Raw genomic sequence first — 21,110 nt, forward strand, 5'->3', positions numbered from 1 at the left:
TCTGTGGAACAGCATGTAGCGAAAATAATGAAAAAACATTTATTGCATGTGCATATAAGGTACAGAGATATGGTTCTCAACAAATTCCACAATTTTGTTATGAATAGTGTAAGAAAATAAAGCAGGACTTATAGATACCATTGGCACTGATGGGGTTAGAGAAAGTGAGGTTTATTTGTCCCATTGGGTTCCACTAACCGCTTCATGAAACACTCCAAAACGACTAGCACAAAGTGGATTAGAGCACTGTTTGCACCAAAATCAGTTTCACACTTCTTTCTCCGTAGTGGCACACTACCAACATCTGCGCTTTCTTTAGTGAGGTAGCACTAAGAACCCCTGCTTTTGCATTTCACTGACTTTTGCACGTTTCTCCGATCCTCCTTACGTGCAAGTAGGTGGCGACATGGCCGAGCAATTGGCTGGTCAGTGGTTTGTGTGATGTCATGAGACTGCATGTCATGGTTGAATTGGCAGGGACTGCCAACAGGCCTTTCCAGTAATTCCGCTGCACCACCGAGCGGCCGCGCAAAGCCCATGGGAAAGCGGAGTGCCGCCGCACTCATGTCTCTCCGACTCTGCCGGTTCTCAGGCAAAATTTTCTCTGCCATCTCAGCGTCCTTGCTGCGCTGTTGCTTCCCGCTGTTTTCTTTTAATTACATTCTGCCCACCATTCCTTTGCATCGTGTTGACAGTTGGGGGTTGCATTCTAAATCCATGGATCATCAGTCGACATGAAAAAGTTCGGCGTTTGCCCACTGCAGCTCCCTGTGGCGGCACGTGCATGCGCAGTGCGGAAACAGCCCTTCTCTTCTCCAAGCCGACGCGTGCATCTGGAGCCCAGCGGTGACGGAAGCAGCTCGTTGGCATGATTATGGCGCGTCTGCTGTAGCGGTGTGTGCCACGCACGACGACCTTGGCTTTACATGGCGTAGTGAAGCTTTCGCTTCAAAAGTCACAAAAAAATTGCGTAAAGAATAGCAGTTAACCATCAAAGCAATCCGGGGCTCGCTGCATTTTGTAAGGAAGCACCAACAGAGCGCACGAAGACGCATGACGGCAGAAAGCAGTGGCACAGCACGCCAACACGTTTGCCAGTAGCCGACGCGGGTGGCGATCGCTCCATTCTCCCATCATGCTTTGCGCGGATCCGCCAGGGGATGGTGCGGCACTGCAATTTGCGGAAAGGTCTATTTGGGCAGCGCTTTGAGATGGGAATTGAACCCATTGAAGCCCTTGGATTCAGAGTTACCACATGCTACTACTGAGCCAAGCAGGCATGTTCATATATATGCCTATGGGTTCATATGGGTTGTTGGACATATGCATGTCCAACAACCCAACCATTTTTAGTTGTCTTTTGCATTTTCTTGTTCATTCCGATAGGATTCTTTCTGCTGATAGTTCTGAAAACAAACTCTACATAAGATGGTTTGGTTCGGTTTGTAGTGTTTAATGTCCCAAAGTGACTCTGGCTATGAGAGGGATGCCGCAATGGAGGACTCCGGAAGTGCTGACCACTTGGGGTTCTTTAATGTGCACTGACATCTCACAGTACATGGGTGCTTTACTTTTTGCCTCCATCGAAGAGCAGCCGCCATAGCTGGGATTTGATCTCGCATACTTGGGGTCAGTAGTCCAGCGCCCTAACAACTGAGCCACTGCTGTGGGGTTAAACGTAAGATGTTTGAAAATTACCACACAATATTCAGTCTTTCAGCTTAACGAAATGTGCACATTTAATAAAAACTGAAATGTAAGTCAAATTGTTTTTCTAAAAGCCATGACAAAAAAGTGTACCCTCATCGTAGATACCAGTAATTGCTGGAAAAACTGAGGAAGTGCAAAAATTAGTGCACGAATTCAACATCCCCCATTCACAGTCTTCATCGGCATGATGTGGTGAGGTTGCGGCGACACTTAATAAATAGCTCAATAAGTTTTTTCAAGATAATATGCATGCTTTACAATGAATAGATGCTTGGCGACAACCCCTGCCCACTGCGTGGACGGTACAGAGGATGATGCTTTATGGGATGTGGGCAGCGAAAAGTGCTTGTCATCAGACGAGTTCAGATTACTTGGGAGACTAAGTTACGCTCGCACATGTCATGGCCTTCTGGCATGCATTGTTCATACAACCAGCATTTCAAAGCAAATGAAAATGCTATGTGTTTTGATACTTTTAGGATTCAGTAAATTTTCTTTTTTTCCCGATTTCCAAGTTGGTGGGGACGACCTACATTCCAGTTTTTATGGTATTTTCAGAACGGTATATGTTTTCCTCATTACTTGTCATCTCTCACATTCAAAACAAGCACTCATTGTGACCTCGGGTTGTTCCTCTCTACACGCACAAACACAAAAGCGGATGTCATGATTTTGTTTTGCCAGATCGCATGTAGTCAAAGCACTGTCAGCACATTAAAGAAAGGACGTTTCAATCTTTTGACTTGCAGCCTCATCTAATGGACACAGACGAAACCATATTTAAGCAAAGTATTGAAACATAAAAATAGGTGGTAGCACAAAGAAAGTAAGTGCCCTTATTGTCCTGAAAAGGGCTTAAAGAGCACAGTGTTCTGAGAATTTTAAATCTGGTGTGATCAGGCAGCTCCGAGTTTGCAAGAGTGCATCCACGCAATTATGCTTGGGAGTGTGGCTTAGCAGCAGCCTGTTTCAGGCGCTTCTTGGCAAGTCGTCGCTCCTGATCTAGCTTTGGCCTCTCGGTACGAGTGTGCCACACGAGCACGAGGGTGCAGTTGCGAGCGCGAGGCTCCAGCTCCTCGGGGCCTGACAGCAGTCGTGCCAGCAGGAAAGACTCCTGCTGACCGCGGGGCAACTGAAGCCGGAACTGAGCGCCAGGGTGGTCAAGCAGTAGACGAAGAGAGACTGCGAAGCCTGCCATGTCCAAAGGGTAGCGCCTGCCAAAAGATGGTGTCAGTACATGGACTGTCACTACAGCTTGCATCATGTTTTTGCAGCGTAGTGCAGAAACGTCAGAAGAATGACCATAATCACCAATGATACTATGGTGGAAATAATAGACAAGACTACTGAAGGCCCATGCTACTGAAGGCCCATTCATATTTGCGACTCACAGACGACGTGCTACCGTTTTGGTCGTAAAGCATGTCGCAGGCCAGTAGAGCGCTGCTTTGATTTTCCAGCCTTGCGTTTATAGGTCACAAACTGGTAACCAATCAGCGGTGCATGAAGTGAATGGAAGTTATTTCTACATCCGCCTTTTCATTACTGGAGAATAATCAAGATCGACAAGTCTCCTTTCAAATTATTGGACCAACGCGGGAATGCGACCGGCGGGTCATCTTAGGTCGAGCCGAGCATCTCCCTGGTTGCTTGCCGTTAGCGATTCACAAGTGTGAATAGATCTTAAGCGGACTGCACAACCACCACTGGAGATTTCCAGCAGGTGTTTATGTATCCAGACAGCCATCCTACTAATGCATGACAAAGCAAGCAATTCTAGGCACAGTTGTAATCTAACCAATGTAAATAGTACAAAAAGAGTAATGTGGCTATACAGTAATTCATGAGTAGGGAATTATAGATGGAGGGCAAGTTTAAGGAGGAATGGAATAATGAGAGTGAAGCAAAGGTGAGTGCCAAATTCAATATACCTGTGTCATGTCTACATTGGCTCCTTACTCCAAACGAACTTACAGATTGTCAATTATGAAAAAAAAAAGGATGTTTGCTTTTCTGCAAGTAGCCCATTAATTTTGCAAAACCATTTGAATTATTTTTACAGATGCTTCTGGCCAGCAGCAAGTCATGCACACAATGTGTACTGTTGCCATTAACATATAAATAATACAATTAATGCAGCTAAGCCTAGGGACACATTTGGTGTACCACTTGGGTTGTGACACTTACTTGGCATAACCATTTGAACCATTATTTTTTTTCCGTGAAGTACTGTAACTGTAATGTCAGATATTTCTGTCGACCTCTGTTAGCTTATAGGAAGAATTATACATAACTGGTTTTGGCGGAAGGGAAATTGTAGAAACAATCTTGTTTCAGTGTGCACGAGAATTGTGCCATGAGGAAATGGTGAGGAAAGAAGAATAGAGAAAGGATCACCATAGTACAGGGTATCCAAGTTATTTTAGACCACAACTTAGCACAGCACACGGATACTTTGGCACTTCACCTACTTCAAGATGGGGCCACTGCAACTAGGATTTGGGCCAGTGCCCTTGGGTTCAGCAGTTTTAAGCACTCAGCCACTACTACTGTAGACACAACCTCCAATTTCTGTGCAACCATTTATACTGTTAATAAGTTTCCCACAACAGACGTTACGTGAACACATTACACTTGCTACAAAAAACATTTTGAGAATATGTTGCGGCGATGCTGAAGTAAGCTAAAAGACTGATTATCGCAGTTGATATATCATAGTAGTGACATGCTATGACCGTAGCTACAATAAATATTTTGGGAACATGCTACTGCGATGCTGAAGTAAGCTAAAAGATGGATTGTTCCACCCCTAAAAGAAGGCAATGCAGCTGTTCTCACCTGTTTGGCTTCCAGGCGGCATTCCAACCAACAACATGCCCATCTTTAACAATTGGACCCTCTACCATGAGGCCTCCTACCAAACCTACGGGCCACACAGAGACCTTGACGGTCTTCCTGATCTGCAAGACATAGGTTTCACTCGCAACATGGCTCATGGCAACGCTGTAAACTGATGTTTCCTACAGTAATAAAAATCATGGCTACTGGCTGATGTGAGCATGCACGTATGTACTCGCACAAGTTTACTAGCTAGCCCTCTGTATGCAAATGGAGCAGAAATGAACATTTACAAGTTGCGGCATCATGAATCCTTGACAAGAACTTATTCATCTCTGATAATCACGTTTGAATTACTAAGCAGGCCTGAAACAGTATTGCTTGAACGGCTTGCAAACAAGCCACCATCATTTTCCTTTTGCCCACCTCGTCAAATAGGCGGAGATCGTACGTGTTGTCGTCATCAGCGAAGTAGACAACGCCGTTTACATCTAGCTGCGCTGCGTTTGTTCTGAGCCAATGTAGGCCTTCGTTTCTTTGGAGGACTCCTTTTGGAAGCAGCCAGCTCGGATCGTCAGGCCTCAGCTTGCGATCAGCAGGCGTGGCTGCATACAGGTGAGTAAAGGTCACGCCGCAACGCGCTAAGAAGTCTGAAACTAAAGCCGTTCGGTTCCTCGAATCTTCGACAATGATCCAGTGTAAGTGCGGTACCTGAGGAAAGGGAACGACGACTCGTAAAAAGTAAGAAAACAGAAGATCATACGATTCTTGTCCTCTTAGACTCACCAAACGAAAAGTGTGCGAAAGACGCGTCAACTCGGCCTCTTGAACGGGGCGCGCGTACGTCGGTGTTATTACGTATATGATCGGCAGCCGTTTCCAATCGGCAAGCTTCTCGACGGAATCGATGCAGCCTGCATGTGTGCCCGAGGAGCGCAGGTTCGCCACCTGCGCATCGCCACGACTGCTGAGTGCGAAGAAGCTTAAGTAATAAAAGCGGTCAAGCTCTGAAGATATTGAAAATTACAATGGTCTGCAGACAGCGGTACTTCCAACTGCTTGAGGCGAGAGTTACTGGGCTTTGAACCAAACATTGCTGCGTCGTTACTGAAAAAAAAAAAAAGAAAAGAAAAACACAGCTGATATTTGTGGACGTGCAGCATCGGTGAACACCGAGAACCACGAAAAGAGAACTTACTCAGCTGCACAATGAGCCACGCGACGAGAAAGCAGACAGCTACTGTCAGGAACGTGTTACGGCGTTTGATTTGAGCGACCATTTGCGATAGTCACATGCGTGCTTCGAATCCAGAGCACTGCACAAAGCTACAGGAAGTCTAGGACGTTTCATAAATCTTGAGTAAGCTGTCATTGGTATGTTTTTGAAGTGGAAGCGAGCATAGCAGCATAGCTTCACCATCCGATCACGCAGCTGGCCCAACCTGCTTGGCTAGCGGCTGGCTGTGGCCGGTGCGTCGACGAGGAGGCATTGGATTTGCCACGACCTACTGTGGGATTTGCATACGATTTGGATCTCGGATCTCGGAAGCCACATCAGCCACACGCCACATCAAGCCAATCACACACAGTCAGCAGCACCAATCGCTTGGCAGTTGTCGAGTGCCAGCGCTGGCAACGATTTAGCAACCGAGTGGGTAGTTGATCGTTTCATCGTGGCGTCGGTGGTGTTAGCGCAAAACCAACGGATCACTCGTGCGTTATCGTGAGTCTGTGTTGAGGAGTGGGTGACTTATCCACCGCAGCTTAGCCCAGCGTCTCTTGGATTTCGAAGAGTTCGTAGGGCGGGATCAACCAGAAGGCCGCCATGGCGGAAGGCTCGCAGCAAGCTAACGCGACGGTCAGTATCAAGCACGAAAGCGGCGCCTCAAGTCCTGCTAGCGGGGTTGGAACTGCCGAAGCCAGGTCGGTGCCTTCGGGCCAGTCGTTATCGGAACTTTTGCTGCAGCTGGAAGATTACAGCCCAACTCTGCCGGACGCCGTCACGGCGCATTACCTCAATACCGCTGGACTTGAGGCCAGCGACCCGCGTGTCGTCAGACTAGTTTCACTGGCGGCGCAGAAGTTTCTCTCGGACATCACCAACGACGCCTTGCAGCATTGCAAGATGCGCGGCGCCGGACAGAGCAAGAAGGCGACCAAGGATAAGCGCTACACACTCACCATGGAAGACCTGACTCCCGCGCTTCAGGAGTACGGCATCAACGTCAAGAAGCCGCACTACTTCGTCTGACGTCGCGCAATCCGGCCTGTTGACGGGCGCCTCGTCAGCTGTGTCGCGGTGCCTTGCCTGTTGCGAGCAGTGGGTCTGTGTGCGTCGAAAAATGCTGTTGAAGCAGAGTGGAGACGAATGCATTGGCAGGCTGCAGTTGTACATACGTGAAGTTGTTGCCGCATTTAAGCTCAGTTGTGGTGCGTAATTTGCAAGAACCGTGCTGTAAATAAAAACAAAAATGCTGCACAGCTTTGACTTGAAACATGTCCGATGAAATTAACTGTGCAACAAATAAATGCAGTAATTGACAGATGTTTTTATTGCAAGTAACATTTTTGCTTTGTACCTGTGTTGCTGAATCAGGCATTCAACAGTTTTACAGCACTATGCAACAAGTGGAACTCTATGTTCGGCGCAGTATTAGTGAAGCTTCTTCACACAAACCTATGATTGTTAGGCATTTGTACACAGTTAACAAAAACCTGCGTAGGTGATAATATTTTTAAATTTCTGTCTGCAGAAACATTACTATTTCGAAGTTCAATATACATGGGTGCCTGCAATGAAAACTGCTCCTGCATAGATTTATTTGGGCTTGAAACTATAATATTGCAGTACACATGCAAGGAAACCATGCAACGTAAGAGGGCAGTGGGCTAGCACTGCATCATTCAGTTCTTTGCACAGTGATTCTTGGTTTGACCTCCAGTTGCACATAGTGCCACCACCTTAACAAACGTGCCTCAGGCGTAATCTTGCATAGTCCGTCTCCATGTGCTTGTGTCAGCTCTCCATGGAGAGTCTTAGGGCAGCCTCCAGCATCTCCTCCTCAGACAGTGTAGATGTTGTCTCAGTCGACGACTTTGGCTGCTGGCTTTCCAGCAGACTCTGCTGCAATGCCTCCTGAAGGTCACGATCACTATCTTCCTCTAGGAGTTCATCGGCTTGGCACTGGGGTAGAGGTCCCACCACAACAAAGATGGAGTAACCTGTTTCAGACAGACAGAAACAAAAACGCTGTCCCCAGAAATGGACTAGTGATCTGCCTTCAAGGCATATAAAAACTGAAAACACCATTATGTCATACAGCCAGCGTCTTCAAGGTAAAGGCACCTTGAAGGCATTTCTCTTTCCATGGGCACATCAAAGTCGGCCCCATGTGTGGGCTGAGATCAGGCCTTGGCCAACGCAGCGTGCCACACGTCATGCGATTGCAAACTTTGTCTATGGTGCTCGACTACTGTTCCCAAGGATGCGGGATCGAACCCTGGCCTCGGCGGCTGCTTTTCGATGGAGGCAAAAACCAAGGCGCCCGTGTGCTGTGTGATGTCAGTGCACATTAAAGAACCCCAGGTGGTGGAAATTTCCGGAGTCCTCCACGACGGCGTCTCATAGCCTGAGTTGCTTTGGGATGTTAAACACCACAAACCAAACCTTTTATGCCTAGGCCTCAAAACTGTTGTGAGACATGGAGGTCTTCTTCCTCCATGCTTCAAAGGCACTGAGTTCATCCTGTCTTTCTTTGTAGGTGATAGCAGCTATGCCCCTTGTAATGTGCAAGTGTTTTAACGGATATAAGTAAAGCCACACAGAAAGAGAACCTAGAGGAAATGAGTAATGTTTGTGGTAGTGCCTGGAGTTTTCTTTCTATGGCAATCTTTCTCCAATAAACTGAACTCGTTCAAATCTATCAGTATGTCTTTGGCACACATAATTAACTGGCAGAAGGTAGAACCAATGTAAGCTTCTTCCATGATGAACATAACTGAACGAAGTCACTTGCTCAGCACCAAAGCTGAAGCCTGCTTTGGTTCAATGGCAGGCTACTTGCATATTGTTCTGACCAGCTTCAATGTTAAAACTGCATTAAACACTGCCATGAAATGCAAATATACGTTTTTATCAACATATTTTAAATATGTTGCATTCAAAAGAAAGTATAGCATGTCTCCGTATACGGGAGCACATTACTTAATAACACAATTTGCATCAATGGCAGTCTGATGGCATGAGGTATGACCCCTTCAGGAGATGAGGCAAAACAGCTGTCCTTGTCTTATTCTGGCCCACTTACTATAGCACAGCGAAGGTGGAGGTTTACGAGAGGTTTATTTGATTGACATCCCAAAGCGACAATTTCTATGAGGGAAGCCACAGTGGAGGGCTCCCGATAGTTTTGTCCATGTGGGTTCCTTAATGTACAGGGTCGTCCACTCTAAGTGCGAACACGGCTCCGCGTGGCCGCGCTCCGCGGAGCGCCAGCGGATCCGGCGCGTTCGCGCATCGAAGCAAAGCCGCGCAGGCGCACAGGGGCCCGGGGGAGGAGCTTCATGTCGTCTGCTTTCCAGCAATGCAAGCGAGGTGCGCGCCAGCGCTGTAGCAGACGACACGAAGCTCCTCCCCCGGGCCCCTGTGCGCCTGCGCGGCTTTGCTTCGATGCGCGAACGCGCCGGATTCGCTGGCGCTTCGCGGAGCGCGGCCACGCGGAGCCGTGTTCGCACTTAAAGTGGACGACCCTGTACAGTGACTTGTCATTGAGTCGTCATGGGAGGGCAAAGGTGAAAGTGCTTCACTGCTACTGAGTATTATGCATGCTCTTATGCAGGAAAGCATTTTAAATTTTCATTTGAATGCAAAACTTCCTCTGTAAAGTGACAATCTATGACAGTAGTTCATGGTGCTGAATAGATTTTCATTAACTTCTATCATCTCTCTCTCCTCAGGACCAGCATTAGGTAATCCTGCAACCGATTCGATGCGATGTAATTTCCCGCCCTTCATAGGCTCGAGTGATGCCACACCCTGCATTCACTTCTAGTCCTCTTCCTTGTCTCTGCTCATTTCTCCTTAGTGTCACGCTGACACAGAACCATGGGATCTGCCCTCCACTGCTTTTGCAGTGACCACAGCAGCTTGGTGCATAAACCTTACTGAAAGCTTTGCACTGACTGCAGCACTACCTTCCTGCTGAAGCTGCACCAGGAAGAGAGCCAGGTAAGTCCTGGAGATGGGCTGCGGTCCAGAGAGGAGCGAGTTGAGGTTAAACCAGCGGCCACCCAGCTTGCGGATGGTGAACCAGTGTTCCTTGTAATTGCATATGTAGGCCGTCAGCTGGCTGCAAGCAAGCAAGACACAAAAGAATGAGATAAATGCTTGATGAGCGGCTGGCAATGAAGAGCTACGGCAGCCCTAAGTAGCCTGGCTACAAGGCAATTGCCACCACCCAATATGCTGACAGCTCTGTTAATTCAATGTGGAAACCTTCAATGCTCTTGCATGCATAGGCAAAGGATTCATCAAACAAAGATATAAAAAATTTGTGAACCAAAACTGAGTGCTAAAAATAGTAATAAGCAAGCTGTGAAGTCGCATACACAGGTTAGAAAAAATTAGATCGGTAGGGAACGGGTTAAAGAAACTGAGAAACATATATGACAAGATCAGCTGTACAACAGAAGTTTAGTAAGCATAAAAAAATTATGGACTCTGAAGTCACGTAACATATCCAAATGTAAACTTTCAAAGCATAATAATTACTTTTACATTGACCTTAGCAAAATGATTGGTTTGGTTTGGTTTGTGGGGTTTAACGTCCCAAAGCAACTCAGGCTATGAGAGACGCCATAGTGGAGGACTCCGGAAATTTCGACCACCTGGGGTTCTTTAACGTGCACTGACATCGCACAGCACACGGGCGCCTTGCTTTTCGCCTCCATCGAAAAGCTGCCGCCGAGGCCGGGATTCGATCCCGCGTCCTTGGGAACAGTAGTCGAGCGCCGTAACCACTGCACCACCCCGGCGGGACCTTAGCAAAATGAGGACACAAATATGTGCCTTCAAAAGTAATAAGGAATGAGTCCTTATCAGCAAAATGAAAATATATCTGATCTTTGAAGCTTGCGAGGATGGGTTAGTTGAACGTCTTGGACCTGCAAAATTTCTATCACTGAAGTTCTCAGAAATTCACCTGAATTCTCGGGTGCAAGGCACTCTGTCAAAGTTTCAGCATGTGTGTACTATGTGTGCAGTAGGGCAAACAATCTTAAAGAAAAAAATATAATGGTAATGGGACACCTGGAAAAGCATATCCAAACTTACATCTCTAGAAAAGACTTTCCCTTGATGAAAGGAAGTATTAAAGATCAAAACAATGGCAACGCCTCATTTACTGGTATGGGAATGATTAGGGAATAAGCTAAAGGAAACACTCTGCAGCAAAATGTCTGATGTTCAGGTGCACTTATAAAGCCCATCAGCATTATTTTTGACAGCCTGCTTGAAATATGTGTTTATGTGTATATCCAGGACCTCTAACCTCTATGCGACCTCTTGGCTAGAAGAATGCTGCAGCATGCTTAAGGAACACTCTCCTCTCATAACTCTTGATTTGGCTGGATACTTTACATCGAAGACACTAATTAATTACACGACTAATTAATGCACAGCTGTTTTCAAAAGTACACAAAATTCAGCACTCAGTGCGCTACATGATGGCCAAGAAGGCATGTGGTATCAAGTCGTAGTTCAATGACCTGGGGTTCTCTAAGTGCTTTTTTTTTTTGTTATTGATGCAAAGGATATTCCTGTACATCGATCAGCACGCAGTTTTCGCCAACAACCGCTAAATAATTTATAATTGAATTTTCTTTTCTTCCCAGTTTCAGCAGCCGAGAAATGGCTGTGGTGTCACAATCAAGTCTTGAAGCCCGGCTTAAAATAAAACAGAGATATAATCGCTGATTCTTCACTTGTAGTGATTCCTGTTCTTGAGGCAGGCTGGCTATATCATTGTAGTGATTTCAAACGAAACGAGAATGGTTATATCACTGTTGTTTCATTCTCATGTGACCTATAGACTTGACTCTGATGTCACAGCCATCGCTCACTTGTTGAAACCAAAACAGGCGAGAAAAGAAATCAGATTATAAATTATTCTGCAGTCGTAGGCAGATATGACGTGGTGATCCATGTACATTAATGTCTTAGGCATCCTTGCAAAGAATAAAACCCAAACCCAAAAATTAGGACACACAAAGGGCAGAGCAGCAAAGACACAGGCGTACTTACGTGGGATCTGCCTGGGCTGCCTTGGCCACAGGGTCAGTGCTGCTGAAAGGCACCAGTTCCAGGCCCCACACCTTGAGAGCACTAGCAATGACTTGCACAGAGAAGTAGCCGCTGTCATCCAGGTTCCCTGATGGCTGCTGCACTCGCATGACGCAACAAACACCAATCGCAAGTCAGAGCCAGCCACAAGGTTGCGAAAAGCTTGGACTAAGTGTGCAACCTACGCAGACACATACAGAAACTTGCAATGAGTATTTGACGCAACACGGTCCACCTTAAAAAAAAAAAAAAAATAAGAGTAAATTGTCACAGATGAATGATTCCAATTATCTATTATGGGTACAGGTACAGGTGGGTACAGGAACTGTATTCCAAGTTTGCGTTGTTATCGAAGTGCTGCTATTTCATGTGACCTCAAGTCGTCTGATTGGTGGAAATGCCGGAACCGGGTGTTGCCACTACAGAACCAAAAGAGGTGGCAACATCATGTTCCGGCATTTACACACTCGAGGACGGGGAGATAGTGATACTTTCGATAATGACGCAAACTCTGAATACGGGCCCAGGTGTATTTAGTATTGCAACTCAATGGACAAATAACTGAACCAAATGAGAAAAGTTGTAGCACAGTGCATTCAGGAACACACGATCCAGCTGTTTGCAGTAGGGCGGCTGTTTTGTGCGTTTTTCTGAGCTCCTGTGGTCACAAAATGTGGCGTGCTCAAAAGATATGCACAACACCATTTTTACAGTAGCTAACAGCTATCAATGATCCATTTATGTTGTCAAAAATTAATTGATTAAAACCACCTTAATTCCCAAGTACCATAAATTGTATAGCACTGGATCATATCTTACTTCTTTGTTATTTTATCCTGCATTCTTTTGCATTTTGACAAAGATCTGACCATGCTCTTTGGATCATGCTGTGATCTGTGACACATACTAATAATGACAAAAATAAAACAACAGCTGTTGCTGAGCTGCCCGAGACAATCCTGCAAATAGCAAAAAAAGTTTGCAGAGGTTTGTGCAGCCAACTGTGGCAGTAGGAAAACTTCCGCACTACTATCCAAGCATTTCCAAGATTACTGTGCCAACGAAGGATCTAAAAATGTGTTCCGAACTCTTGTAATCCAAGTGAACTGCAACTCACGCACATGCACAAAACGCTGGTAGTCATCGCTGTTAAGGCCTCCTTCGGCCATTGTCTCGCGTTCTTGCTCATCAATTTGCTGGGCAAGTGCAGCCAGGTCGACAGCAGTGAAATATTCACCCTGAAGCAGTCCATTGAGGCAGTGCTGGGCACACAGCGAGCCTTCTTGCTGCATTTGCAAAGGAATGCATAGCAAAATGTTATGAGAGGTGATATTCTTTATTCAATACATCTGCAAGTATACAACATGTTAAGTATTTAAACGTTGATACCTGACGAGTCGCAATGATGAGAGCTAGCTACAATCCAAATTTTTTATATTCATAATGAGCAACAAATTTCTACTCTTAATAAGCGCCAATCACTTGATCATCTCTACGTTTCAAGAGAAATCACTTCAATGCATGCACCTAAATCTTGCTAGTTCTGTCAACGCACTGCTAACATCTCATATATATATTTTTAAACTGCCACTACCAGAAGGGCGAGTGACCATACTTGAAATCATTTCTACGAATAGCTCCTGGCTAAACAGCTGAAGCTGCACATATTGCAGTAACCAAAGCTAGGAGCAATGAAGGCTATTCGTAGTTATCGCAGGCGTAATATATAAAAAAAGGAAAGCGCTCAATTCAATGGCACACAGCGGATATTCTGAGAAAAAAAAAAAAAAAAGAATGTGTGCGCTTATCGCACTTTCGCTATCCGGAAACACAACGCTAGGTCCATGAATTTACCGGCCGTACTGCCGTTAGATGTCCCGGGTAGTCGCACGTTAAAATTCGGTTCCGAGGGCTCAAATCTGCTGAGTTAAACCATGAGTGCAATTTACAGTCTATAGAATCAATAGGGGAATAATGCAAGGAAGGTAGTAGGCCATCGGTGCATCCGCGAAACAGGTGCTTAAGTACTCTGATGAGGTTTATGTCTGCCATAAAAGCGAAACAACAACAAAAATAACCTAAGTGGTTCCTTTATCCCTGTTCAATCTATGTTTTCGTTACATAAGCTACCAAGGCACTGCTGCACAGTGGGCTTTTACAGACTTGGTAGCCTGCAACAACGAACTGGATCCGCGAGTGTTTAGCTCGCTGCGTCGGCAACGCTTGCATTCATTCAGACACAGATAGAAAAAACATTACATATGCATCCAAACACTCGCTTTTCCGAGTCCAGTGTACGTAGCAGCACACAAAGGTTAATGCAGAACCGCTATTCAAGGATCACTTCATGCCCAAATCGGGAAATCGAAGAAAACACAGGCGACACAGAACACTGGCTGCTTTCCGAAACCTCGACCACTGCACAAGTTAAAGCGCGCAAGGACACTCCTACCTTCTCGTGGAAAATACTATCCATCTTGGATGCCAAGCCGCACCTTTAAAAAGCGTAGGCGGCTGTATGTATCGGGCTACCTCTGCTCCAAACAGCACAAGTCCTCATTTTCGCAACGTCCGATCATCATTTTTAACCGGCCGAAAATGGAGCCTGCCTTGAGCACACGACGATGAGTAGGCGGGGTTCACGTGGTCAACTGCGGGTCGTAGACGTCGCACACACAAGCTCTGAACCGCAGTGATTTTGTTTTGTTGAATCACGCACGTGGAATAGCTGAAATAAGAGAAAATTTCGAATGACAATAATGCAACAACGCGCGAGCTGCTAATAACGGCTCGCTTCCCGTGCCTACAACTACATAACGAATTTGCACCACGTACGAAATCGGCCACGCCGCGCAGCTGAGATACACGCAACTTTCCGAGTCCTGCAATAATATAAAATATTTTATAAAAATTTAATATTTAAAAAGTAAAACAAAAATAAATAAATAGTTATGCAAGCTCAACTTTATGTAAGCTCAGCGAGAATCCAAGCAATCCAAGTGCGAGTGAACCTAGCCGACCACAGGCAATCTCAAAAACAAGAACGAGGGAGACTGCGGAAAAGGTCACCCAGGAAGATATTTGAGGTCTGTGTTCTCCCTCGTGTTCTTTATTACTGCAAATATCCTGTCCAACACTGCGCGTGTGTTTGCTTTTAAATATACAGGGAACACGTGCGCCATAAGTAGCACCAAGGCTGCTTGCCGTCCTGGTGCATGGCAGCCGAGGGCTCTGTCCTGACGAAGTTGGCTCCTGTGTTCACGGTTTGTCGGCGTTACGCACTCACCGTCATTTTCCCGGTCTTCGCTGGCTGGGCTATTTACGCCGACTACACGAGCACTCAGCGCATGAAAATTAAGGCAGCGGCTGAGAGGTCGGCAATTCAGCAGTGAAGATTCAAGTGAGTTTTGTGTTCAGACTGCATAGGCTCACTGAAGGTCAGAGTGCCCCGTGTGTTTGAACATCGCATGATAAAATATGAGAGCTTTAAATCCATGTGCAGGTCTTCAGCATTATGCGTAATTTGCTGACAGATGCAGATTTTTCTTATCCCCCCCTTTTCCTTTCTCCTCTCCCGGGGAGCTTGAAATACTGGCTCATCAAAGCTGCCCTTTAAAAAACCCGCCTCTGCTCTTTTCGGAACTAAGCTATAATTTGTTTATTCGTGGATGTTGTTTGGTGGAACAAAATAAGTTTTGCTGGTGCGGCATGCATTCCAGTTGACAACTTTTGAGAGCGAATGCAGGTGAATAGCGCTTTTAGGAAGTCAAATGCAAGATGTCAGCACAGAATTGAACGGTTTTATCCCTTGTACCAGTTTTGCTCGGACATTTAAAAAGGGGCATAGGGCATCCTCGTGCATCAAATACCATATATCCAGCTTGTTTTGTTATTGCGTGCAGGTGAAAATGTGTTGTGTATGAAGTCATCTTTTTGGGATTTAAAAATGTCGCTGGATAATCATTTTAAGGGCACTTATAGGAGCAACTCCATCCAGTTTTTTTCTCAGGTTAGATTGTTTGGCTTTCTCGCTATATTCATCGGAGTCAAGCAAGAAATGCACATTTATTGCCAAGAAAGTTGGATTTAAAGGACTTGGTGATCACATTTTGGAAGTGAGTGGCAGTGTAAGTAGCATTACAGACCCACACACAAGAAAATGTCGTGATGTCAGTGCTTCCAAACACTTTGGGACAACTGAGCTGTACCTTTGAGGGTATGATGAGACACATGAGACAGTGTTTAGGACCCCGCCTGCAGCCCCGCTTGCAAATCCTCGTTTGCATACAAGCACTTATTTGATGCCATTTGGTGCCTCTGTTATCTCGTACATATTCATAAGGTTTGATTCTTACCTCACCCTCCCATATCAATATAGAAACCTGAGTTGGCAGCCCCTTCCAACACTGCCAAGTTATGCAGTCTTGGGTGTCACGCAACCTGCCGGCCTAGAAGTGCCCGGCCATGTCACGTGCCAGAGGCATGTCCATGATTTTTTGCTTACAGTGCTGGATTTAGTGGCAAATGAGGTTTCTTAATGCTGTTGCGTTAAAGCAGCTGCTTATGAGGGTACATTTATTTTGCTTATTAAACGAAAGCATTTCTTGTCTCATGAGTGGCGTGTATGAAGCCTGTCGGCACAGTGCGTCGATCATTAATGAGAAAACTCTTAGAGCGGAGGTGGAGGTTTTGAATTCCAAGGTGTGGTCTATGTTTTGAGTTCCAGTAAGAGTTGTGAGTTCGAGACCCGGAAATAGGTTGGGGGGTCAAGTGTGGTCACAGGTGAGAGTTCCAGTAAACGTTGTGGGCACGAGTCCCAGAAAAGGTCATGGGTGTTCAAGTCCCAAAGAAGGTCATTGGATTGAGTTCCACACAAGGTTGTGGGCTTGAGTTCCAAAAAAGGTGGGTTCATGTATGGTCACAAGTTTGAGTTCCAGTAAAGGTGCTGGGTTTGAGTCCCTTGCTCGCATCACAGCAAATGCCATGCATGAGGTCGAGGGCTGGAGTCCCTTGTAGGCATCACACTTGCCATAGCAACTATGATGCCAGACATTGTTGAGTCATGGAAGCAGCGAGTGAGGAAACTGCATGTGCAGGAATTATTCCTATGCCACCGGCTCTTCCCACTTTATTGCCTCTGGTGCGCCATTTGCTCTTAAGGCATCACTAATAGACCTCAAGTCTTGATGCAACTGTTCTTTGGGCAGCATTCCTGGTGATGCCATGGCATTCGGTGCCTAATTGGCATGCATATGCTTGTCTCGTTAAGCTATAAGAATACTAATTAATTACTTTAATTCAGTTGATTCAAAATTCTTACCTTATTATGGGTTCACATCGGTGCTTCCGGGTATGTTGAAACAAGATTTGGATGCCACAATAGCCACTGCCGACACCCCGATGAAAGCTACCTGGCGTCACTTGTGGTTCATTGTGCTACCAGGTGTTGAGGGGATGTAGTAGAACCGAGGTTAGAGCGGGAACGCACTTTAAAAAAGGCAAAGGCATAAAGAAACAAGCATTCAGGAACATGCTCCGCAGCATTAGCAGAAATGCTTTTGCATTGCTGCACTTGAGCAGACTTAAATGCACCCCTGGAATTTTTCATCTGTTAACAACACTGTGTGTTTAAAAAGTCTTGTTCTGCAGAAAGTTCAGCATTAGCATTGTGAGCAAAAAAACATTGGCATGACTCTGGCAGGTAATATGACCGGGTACTAATTGGTCGGCGGGTTGTGTGATGTCATGAGACCGCATGACATGGCAGGAGCTGCCAACTTGGGTACTTCTTAAGGATTAGACTCGGAACACGCCAGGGACCCTTGGCTGATGAGCAAGACACACTAATCCTAGGCCATACAGGCACATCCACATGGCTCGGTAATAGCAGAGCTTTGATGCACAGTGAGCGCGGTCGGGAAACCACACAACCTCTTATTCGCCGTTCAGGACCACACAGCCTTCATACCTGATGTAACCTTCTGGTGACTCTCGAAGCTGTGAATGTGTTGAGCAGTGGTTGTTAAATCTTCATGGATGCTGCTGCAAATAATGTGGTAGGATTGGTTGTCTGGTTAAACAGGTTTGTATACACGGTTTACAGTAGTCTTAACTTTCCTTTACAGCATGGATGCAGCGACACTATGGCGCAGAATGACGTACTTCAAGGGAATTCCATTTATATGCTTGGTTTATGCCTTTGGAAAGTATATTGAGCGTCAGTCAGACCTTAGCCTGACTAGGTATCGAGGCAAGAGCAAGCTTTATGGACGGGAGTATGGACCGAATGAGAAGCCACCATGGCCATGAACACTTGTGTACTTGAATAAACCTGGCATGCTGTAGAAAGTGCATTTTCTTGTGTTGTTTTAATGCTTGAAGGTGTGCAAATGAACTTGCAAAAAAAAAAACAAATGGATCAAACTTATAATAAGTTGTGATTTGTCATCATCTCCCACCTGTATTATATGCTCACTGCAAATCAAAGGCATCTCCTAGAGCCCTTCAATTTACCCTTTCAGGCACCAGTTATCATTTCGAAACAAATACTATTTCTTGCCCTAAATATATTATCTCAATACCTCAAGAAAGCCCCTTTGTCAGTTTTTCAGCGCAAAACACCTGTGGATAATTTTTTAAACTCATAAAAATTTCTTAAACTGTCAGAAAAACTGGACACTAGCAATAAATTACTAGGATTTATGAAATCAACTCTCTGGAATCTTAGGATCAGTCTGTGGCTTGAAGGTGGGCATAACACAGGAAATTCAGGAAAATGTTAGTTTTGATGGCAAAATGCCCCGTCGTGGTGGTGCAGTGGTAAGACGCCCAACTACTGTGTCGGAGTACCCAGGTTCGATCCCGACCGCGGCTGCTGCATTTCGATGAAGGCGAAACAAAGAGGTGCCCATGTGTTGTGCAATGTCAGCGCATGTTAAAGATCCCCGGGTGTTCGAAATTACTCCGTAACCCTCCACTAGGGCTCTTCTTTCTCTCTTTCCACTTTCACTCCCACCTTCCTCCCTTTCCTTATGGTGGGGTTCAGGTGTCCACAGAAACACCCGAGAGAGAGAGAGAGAGATACTGTGCCTTTCCCTTCCTGTGAACCAATTATTATTATTATTATTATTATTTATGGCAAAATATGTCAACAGAGTGGTGGAAGGCATGCTACTATGCTCAGTGTTGTGGACTATCTTCTTTTTCTTGCAGTGTTCTGCAGTTGGCTTTAAAAAGCACTCTGTTTGCTATGTGAACGATTTCCATTTTGCCTGAAATTGAGAAATTAGTGCTAGCAGGAGTACACGCTTTGAAAAAGCTGCGAATTTACAATGTACATGTTATACCATTTACCTAACTATTGGCCATTTGTTTTCTGCATTACTTATATCCATAGTCTCCATAGGTGGTGACTAATTAAAGCCCGCCTGCATGCTGTTACTGGCTCCCTGCAAGAGCTCATGAGGCAAGGTGAAAACCAAAAGCTGTTCACATTAAAATAAGATTGCCTGCAAGCTTTGTTTTGAATTCTATTTTGCTGCCATCTCTCACAAGTCATGCACAGCACTCTGAGCTAATGATTGAAACACTAGCAGCAAGGATTGGGTGCACCTGCTCTTTAATGTAGTCATATTCATCTAATGTGTTCTTTACTCTCTCCTTATACTGTGGGAAAATGGGCACTTTTCTGGTGGTGTGCATGAAAAGCTTATTTACTCAAATTTCAAAAACCTGCCTTGATACTGTACAAGTATAGATACTAGAACTCTTATCTGAAAAGAAAAAAGGCAAAATATATAGTATTGTTTACGAAGAAGAAAAAAAATCTAAGTTGGCAAAATCTGGGGCCTGCACAGCAATATATTCAATGAGGAAAGTAAAAAAAAATTAAAAAAAAACCTAGAATGTACAGCCTTCGTCAAAATTTTAGGGTCCAGAAGGTTGGCTTTTAAGCCGTACATTATGACTTCTTTAACAGTCGTGGAAGTCTTAACCATTGGAGAGGGTAGGACCAAAAATCTTGCCTTCAGCAAGTTTAGAAACCTGGCAATGCATTAAACAAGCCACATAGTATGGCTCAGAACTAGAACCCTAGGGCTCTAAACTTTTGACAAATGGTGTACGCTTTTTGCAGGACTACGCATGCTCTTTTGGATAAGTGCAAAGAAAAAAAAGCTTCATAGCGTGTGCAAACAACTTTGGGCTACTTTGTGGTGCAGTGCCAAGGTTTACCACCAGTACTGTAGGGGTTAACTTTATTGGCTACACTTCTTGTGGCAAAAAATCATTCGGAACATGCCCAGTACCTTCATAGAGTCTTAAAAAGCACAGAATATTCTCGACAATGGCGAAAACCAGTTAGACACCTGTCGCTTATCCAAGCTATATAGAGCAACCATATCTGTCAAAACTAGAACCAGACGAATGTGCACAATGTTTTTACACAAAGGTGTTGCTTGCATCTACAAAGGCAATCGCGAAGACACTGCCATTGCTGAGCAGCATCATGCTTTTACTACGGTCGGTCTGCGTCTACAGGCTTTGTGGCAAGTTCAATACCCCCTTCTATATTTGACACTCACACACAAGAAGAGAGAGAGAGAAAAAAAATGAATCAAACTGAAATGGTGTTCTTTTGCAACATGGCATTGTTCAAAAGCAGCCTGGACCATGCAGGGTGGGCTATTGCTTAAATTTAACAATTTGAATTGGTACAGTAAGGAAAGCATAAAAAAAAAAGGCTTGAAACTTTTCTGCCAACCCTCTCCCTGTTCCTGTCATTATCATGGCATATTTCACGACATCTGTTGAGTCATTATGGCCTCTGCTGTGAATCACTGAAGTTGGAAAAGTACAATTGCCCGACTTCCTTGTTCAAAAAGCATATTTATATACGCATCGGCACAGAGTGATTAAAGGAGTCCCATAATTTGTGTGCATTGTTTTGCTTGTTTGTTGCAATTATTGAGTTATGGTGATGCTATTACTACAGGTCGTAACACTCATATTTTGGTATCTAATATTTTTTGCGACAGCGAAAATCACGGTGGTGGTGGTTCTTTGCAGAGGATATGACTTCAACTGGCGAGCGTCTGATGATGACGCTGCAAATTGTGTCCATTGGGAAAAATGTTATGTCACGTTATTGCATTTTATGTTATGTCAATGTATCCAACATGTTAACTTTATTCAAAGACACTGCAAAGCAAATGACACAGAAAGC

General features: G+C 45.1%; 3 protein-coding genes and 1 long non-coding RNA gene across 5 annotated transcripts; 2 read left to right on the forward strand and 2 right to left on the reverse strand.

The window, feature by feature from the left end:
* Window positions 1–16: 16 nt before the first annotated feature.
* Window positions 17–6,014, reverse strand: LOC146175898 (galactosylgalactosylxylosylprotein 3-beta-glucuronosyltransferase 3-like). 2 transcript variants are annotated; one of them, XM_084582263.1, is made up of 6 exons: window positions 5,747–6,014; window positions 5,576–5,655; window positions 5,335–5,496; window positions 4,975–5,153; window positions 4,549–4,670; window positions 17–2,924 (listed from the first exon to the last, which is right to left on the reverse strand). In XM_084582263.1, the coding sequence occupies exons 2-6, from the start codon at window positions 5,640–5,642 to the stop codon at window positions 2,645–2,647; spliced, it is 810 nt and encodes a 269-aa protein (XP_084438389.1). In that variant the 5' UTR covers window positions 5,643–5,655; window positions 5,747–6,014; the 3' UTR covers window positions 17–2,644. The 2 variants fall into 2 exon arrangements, with proteins under 2 accessions (XP_084438389.1, XP_084438388.1); XM_084582262.1 differs by having other exon boundaries at window positions 4,975–5,259.
* A 98-nt stretch (window positions 6,015–6,112) lies between these two features.
* LOC146175899 (transcription initiation factor TFIID subunit 10-like) lies at window positions 6,113–7,029 on the forward strand. Its single transcript, XM_084582265.1, has one exon. It carries the CDS (start codon window positions 6,374–6,376, stop codon window positions 6,797–6,799), a length of 426 nt encoding a protein of 141 aa, XP_084438391.1. The 5' UTR covers window positions 6,113–6,373; the 3' UTR covers window positions 6,800–7,029.
* A 48-nt stretch (window positions 7,030–7,077) lies between these two features.
* Window positions 7,078–14,733, reverse strand: LOC146175900 (ataxin-3-like). Its single transcript, XM_084582264.1, has 5 exons — window positions 14,340–14,733; window positions 13,009–13,173; window positions 11,849–11,985; window positions 9,742–9,896; window positions 7,078–7,770 (listed from the first exon to the last, which is right to left on the reverse strand). Exons 1-5 carry the CDS (start codon window positions 14,361–14,363, stop codon window positions 7,565–7,567), a joined length of 687 nt encoding a protein of 228 aa, XP_084438390.1. The 5' UTR covers window positions 14,364–14,733; the 3' UTR covers window positions 7,078–7,564.
* A 123-nt stretch (window positions 14,734–14,856) lies between these two features.
* Window positions 14,857–18,240, forward strand: LOC146175901 (uncharacterized). The gene is made up of 3 exons (XR_014701478.1): window positions 14,857–14,973; window positions 15,054–15,287; window positions 18,013–18,240. It is a non-coding gene; the product is annotated as an uncharacterized LOC146175901 (long non-coding RNA).
* The last annotated feature ends 2,870 nt before the right edge of the window (window positions 18,241–21,110 follow it).

Source organism: Amblyomma maculatum, chromosome 10, assembly GCF_055883805.1.
Source record: "Amblyomma maculatum isolate TAMU_Amacu chromosome 10, ASM5588380v1, whole genome shotgun sequence".
Taxonomy (NCBI): Eukaryota; Metazoa; Arthropoda; class Arachnida; order Ixodida; family Ixodidae; genus Amblyomma; species Amblyomma maculatum.

What these genes read in the sequence shown, in the direction of transcription:
- LOC146175898 (XM_084582262.1), bottom strand. Translation starts at nt 5,828, where the DNA reads ATGGTCGCTCAAATCAAACGCCGTAACACGTTCCTGACAGTAGCTGTC. An exon ending in ACCGCTGTCTGCAGACCATT is followed by an intron (nt 5,497 to 5,575) that starts GTAATTTTCAAT and finishes GGCGATGCGCAG; the next exon opens with GTGGCGAACCTGCGCTCCTC. An exon ending in ATCTCCGCCTATTTGACGAG is followed by an intron (nt 4,671 to 4,974) that starts GTGGGCAAAAGG and finishes TATGTCTTGCAG; the next exon opens with ATCAGGAAGACCGTCAAGGT.
- LOC146175899 (XM_084582265.1), top strand. Translation starts at nt 6,374, where the DNA reads ATGGCGGAAGGCTCGCAGCAAGCTAACGCGACGGTCAGTATCAAGCAC.
- LOC146175900 (XM_084582264.1), bottom strand. Translation starts at nt 14,363, where the DNA reads ATGGATAGTATTTTCCACGAGAAG. An exon ending in GCAGCCCAGGCAGATCCCAC is followed by an intron (nt 9,897 to 11,848) that starts GTAAGTACGCCT and finishes GCTTGCTTGCAG; the next exon opens with CCAGCTGACGGCCTACATAT. An exon ending in GGTGCAGCTTCAGCAGGAAG is followed by an intron (nt 7,771 to 9,741) that starts GTAGTGCTGCAG and finishes TGTCTGAAACAG; the next exon opens with GTTACTCCATCTTTGTTGTG.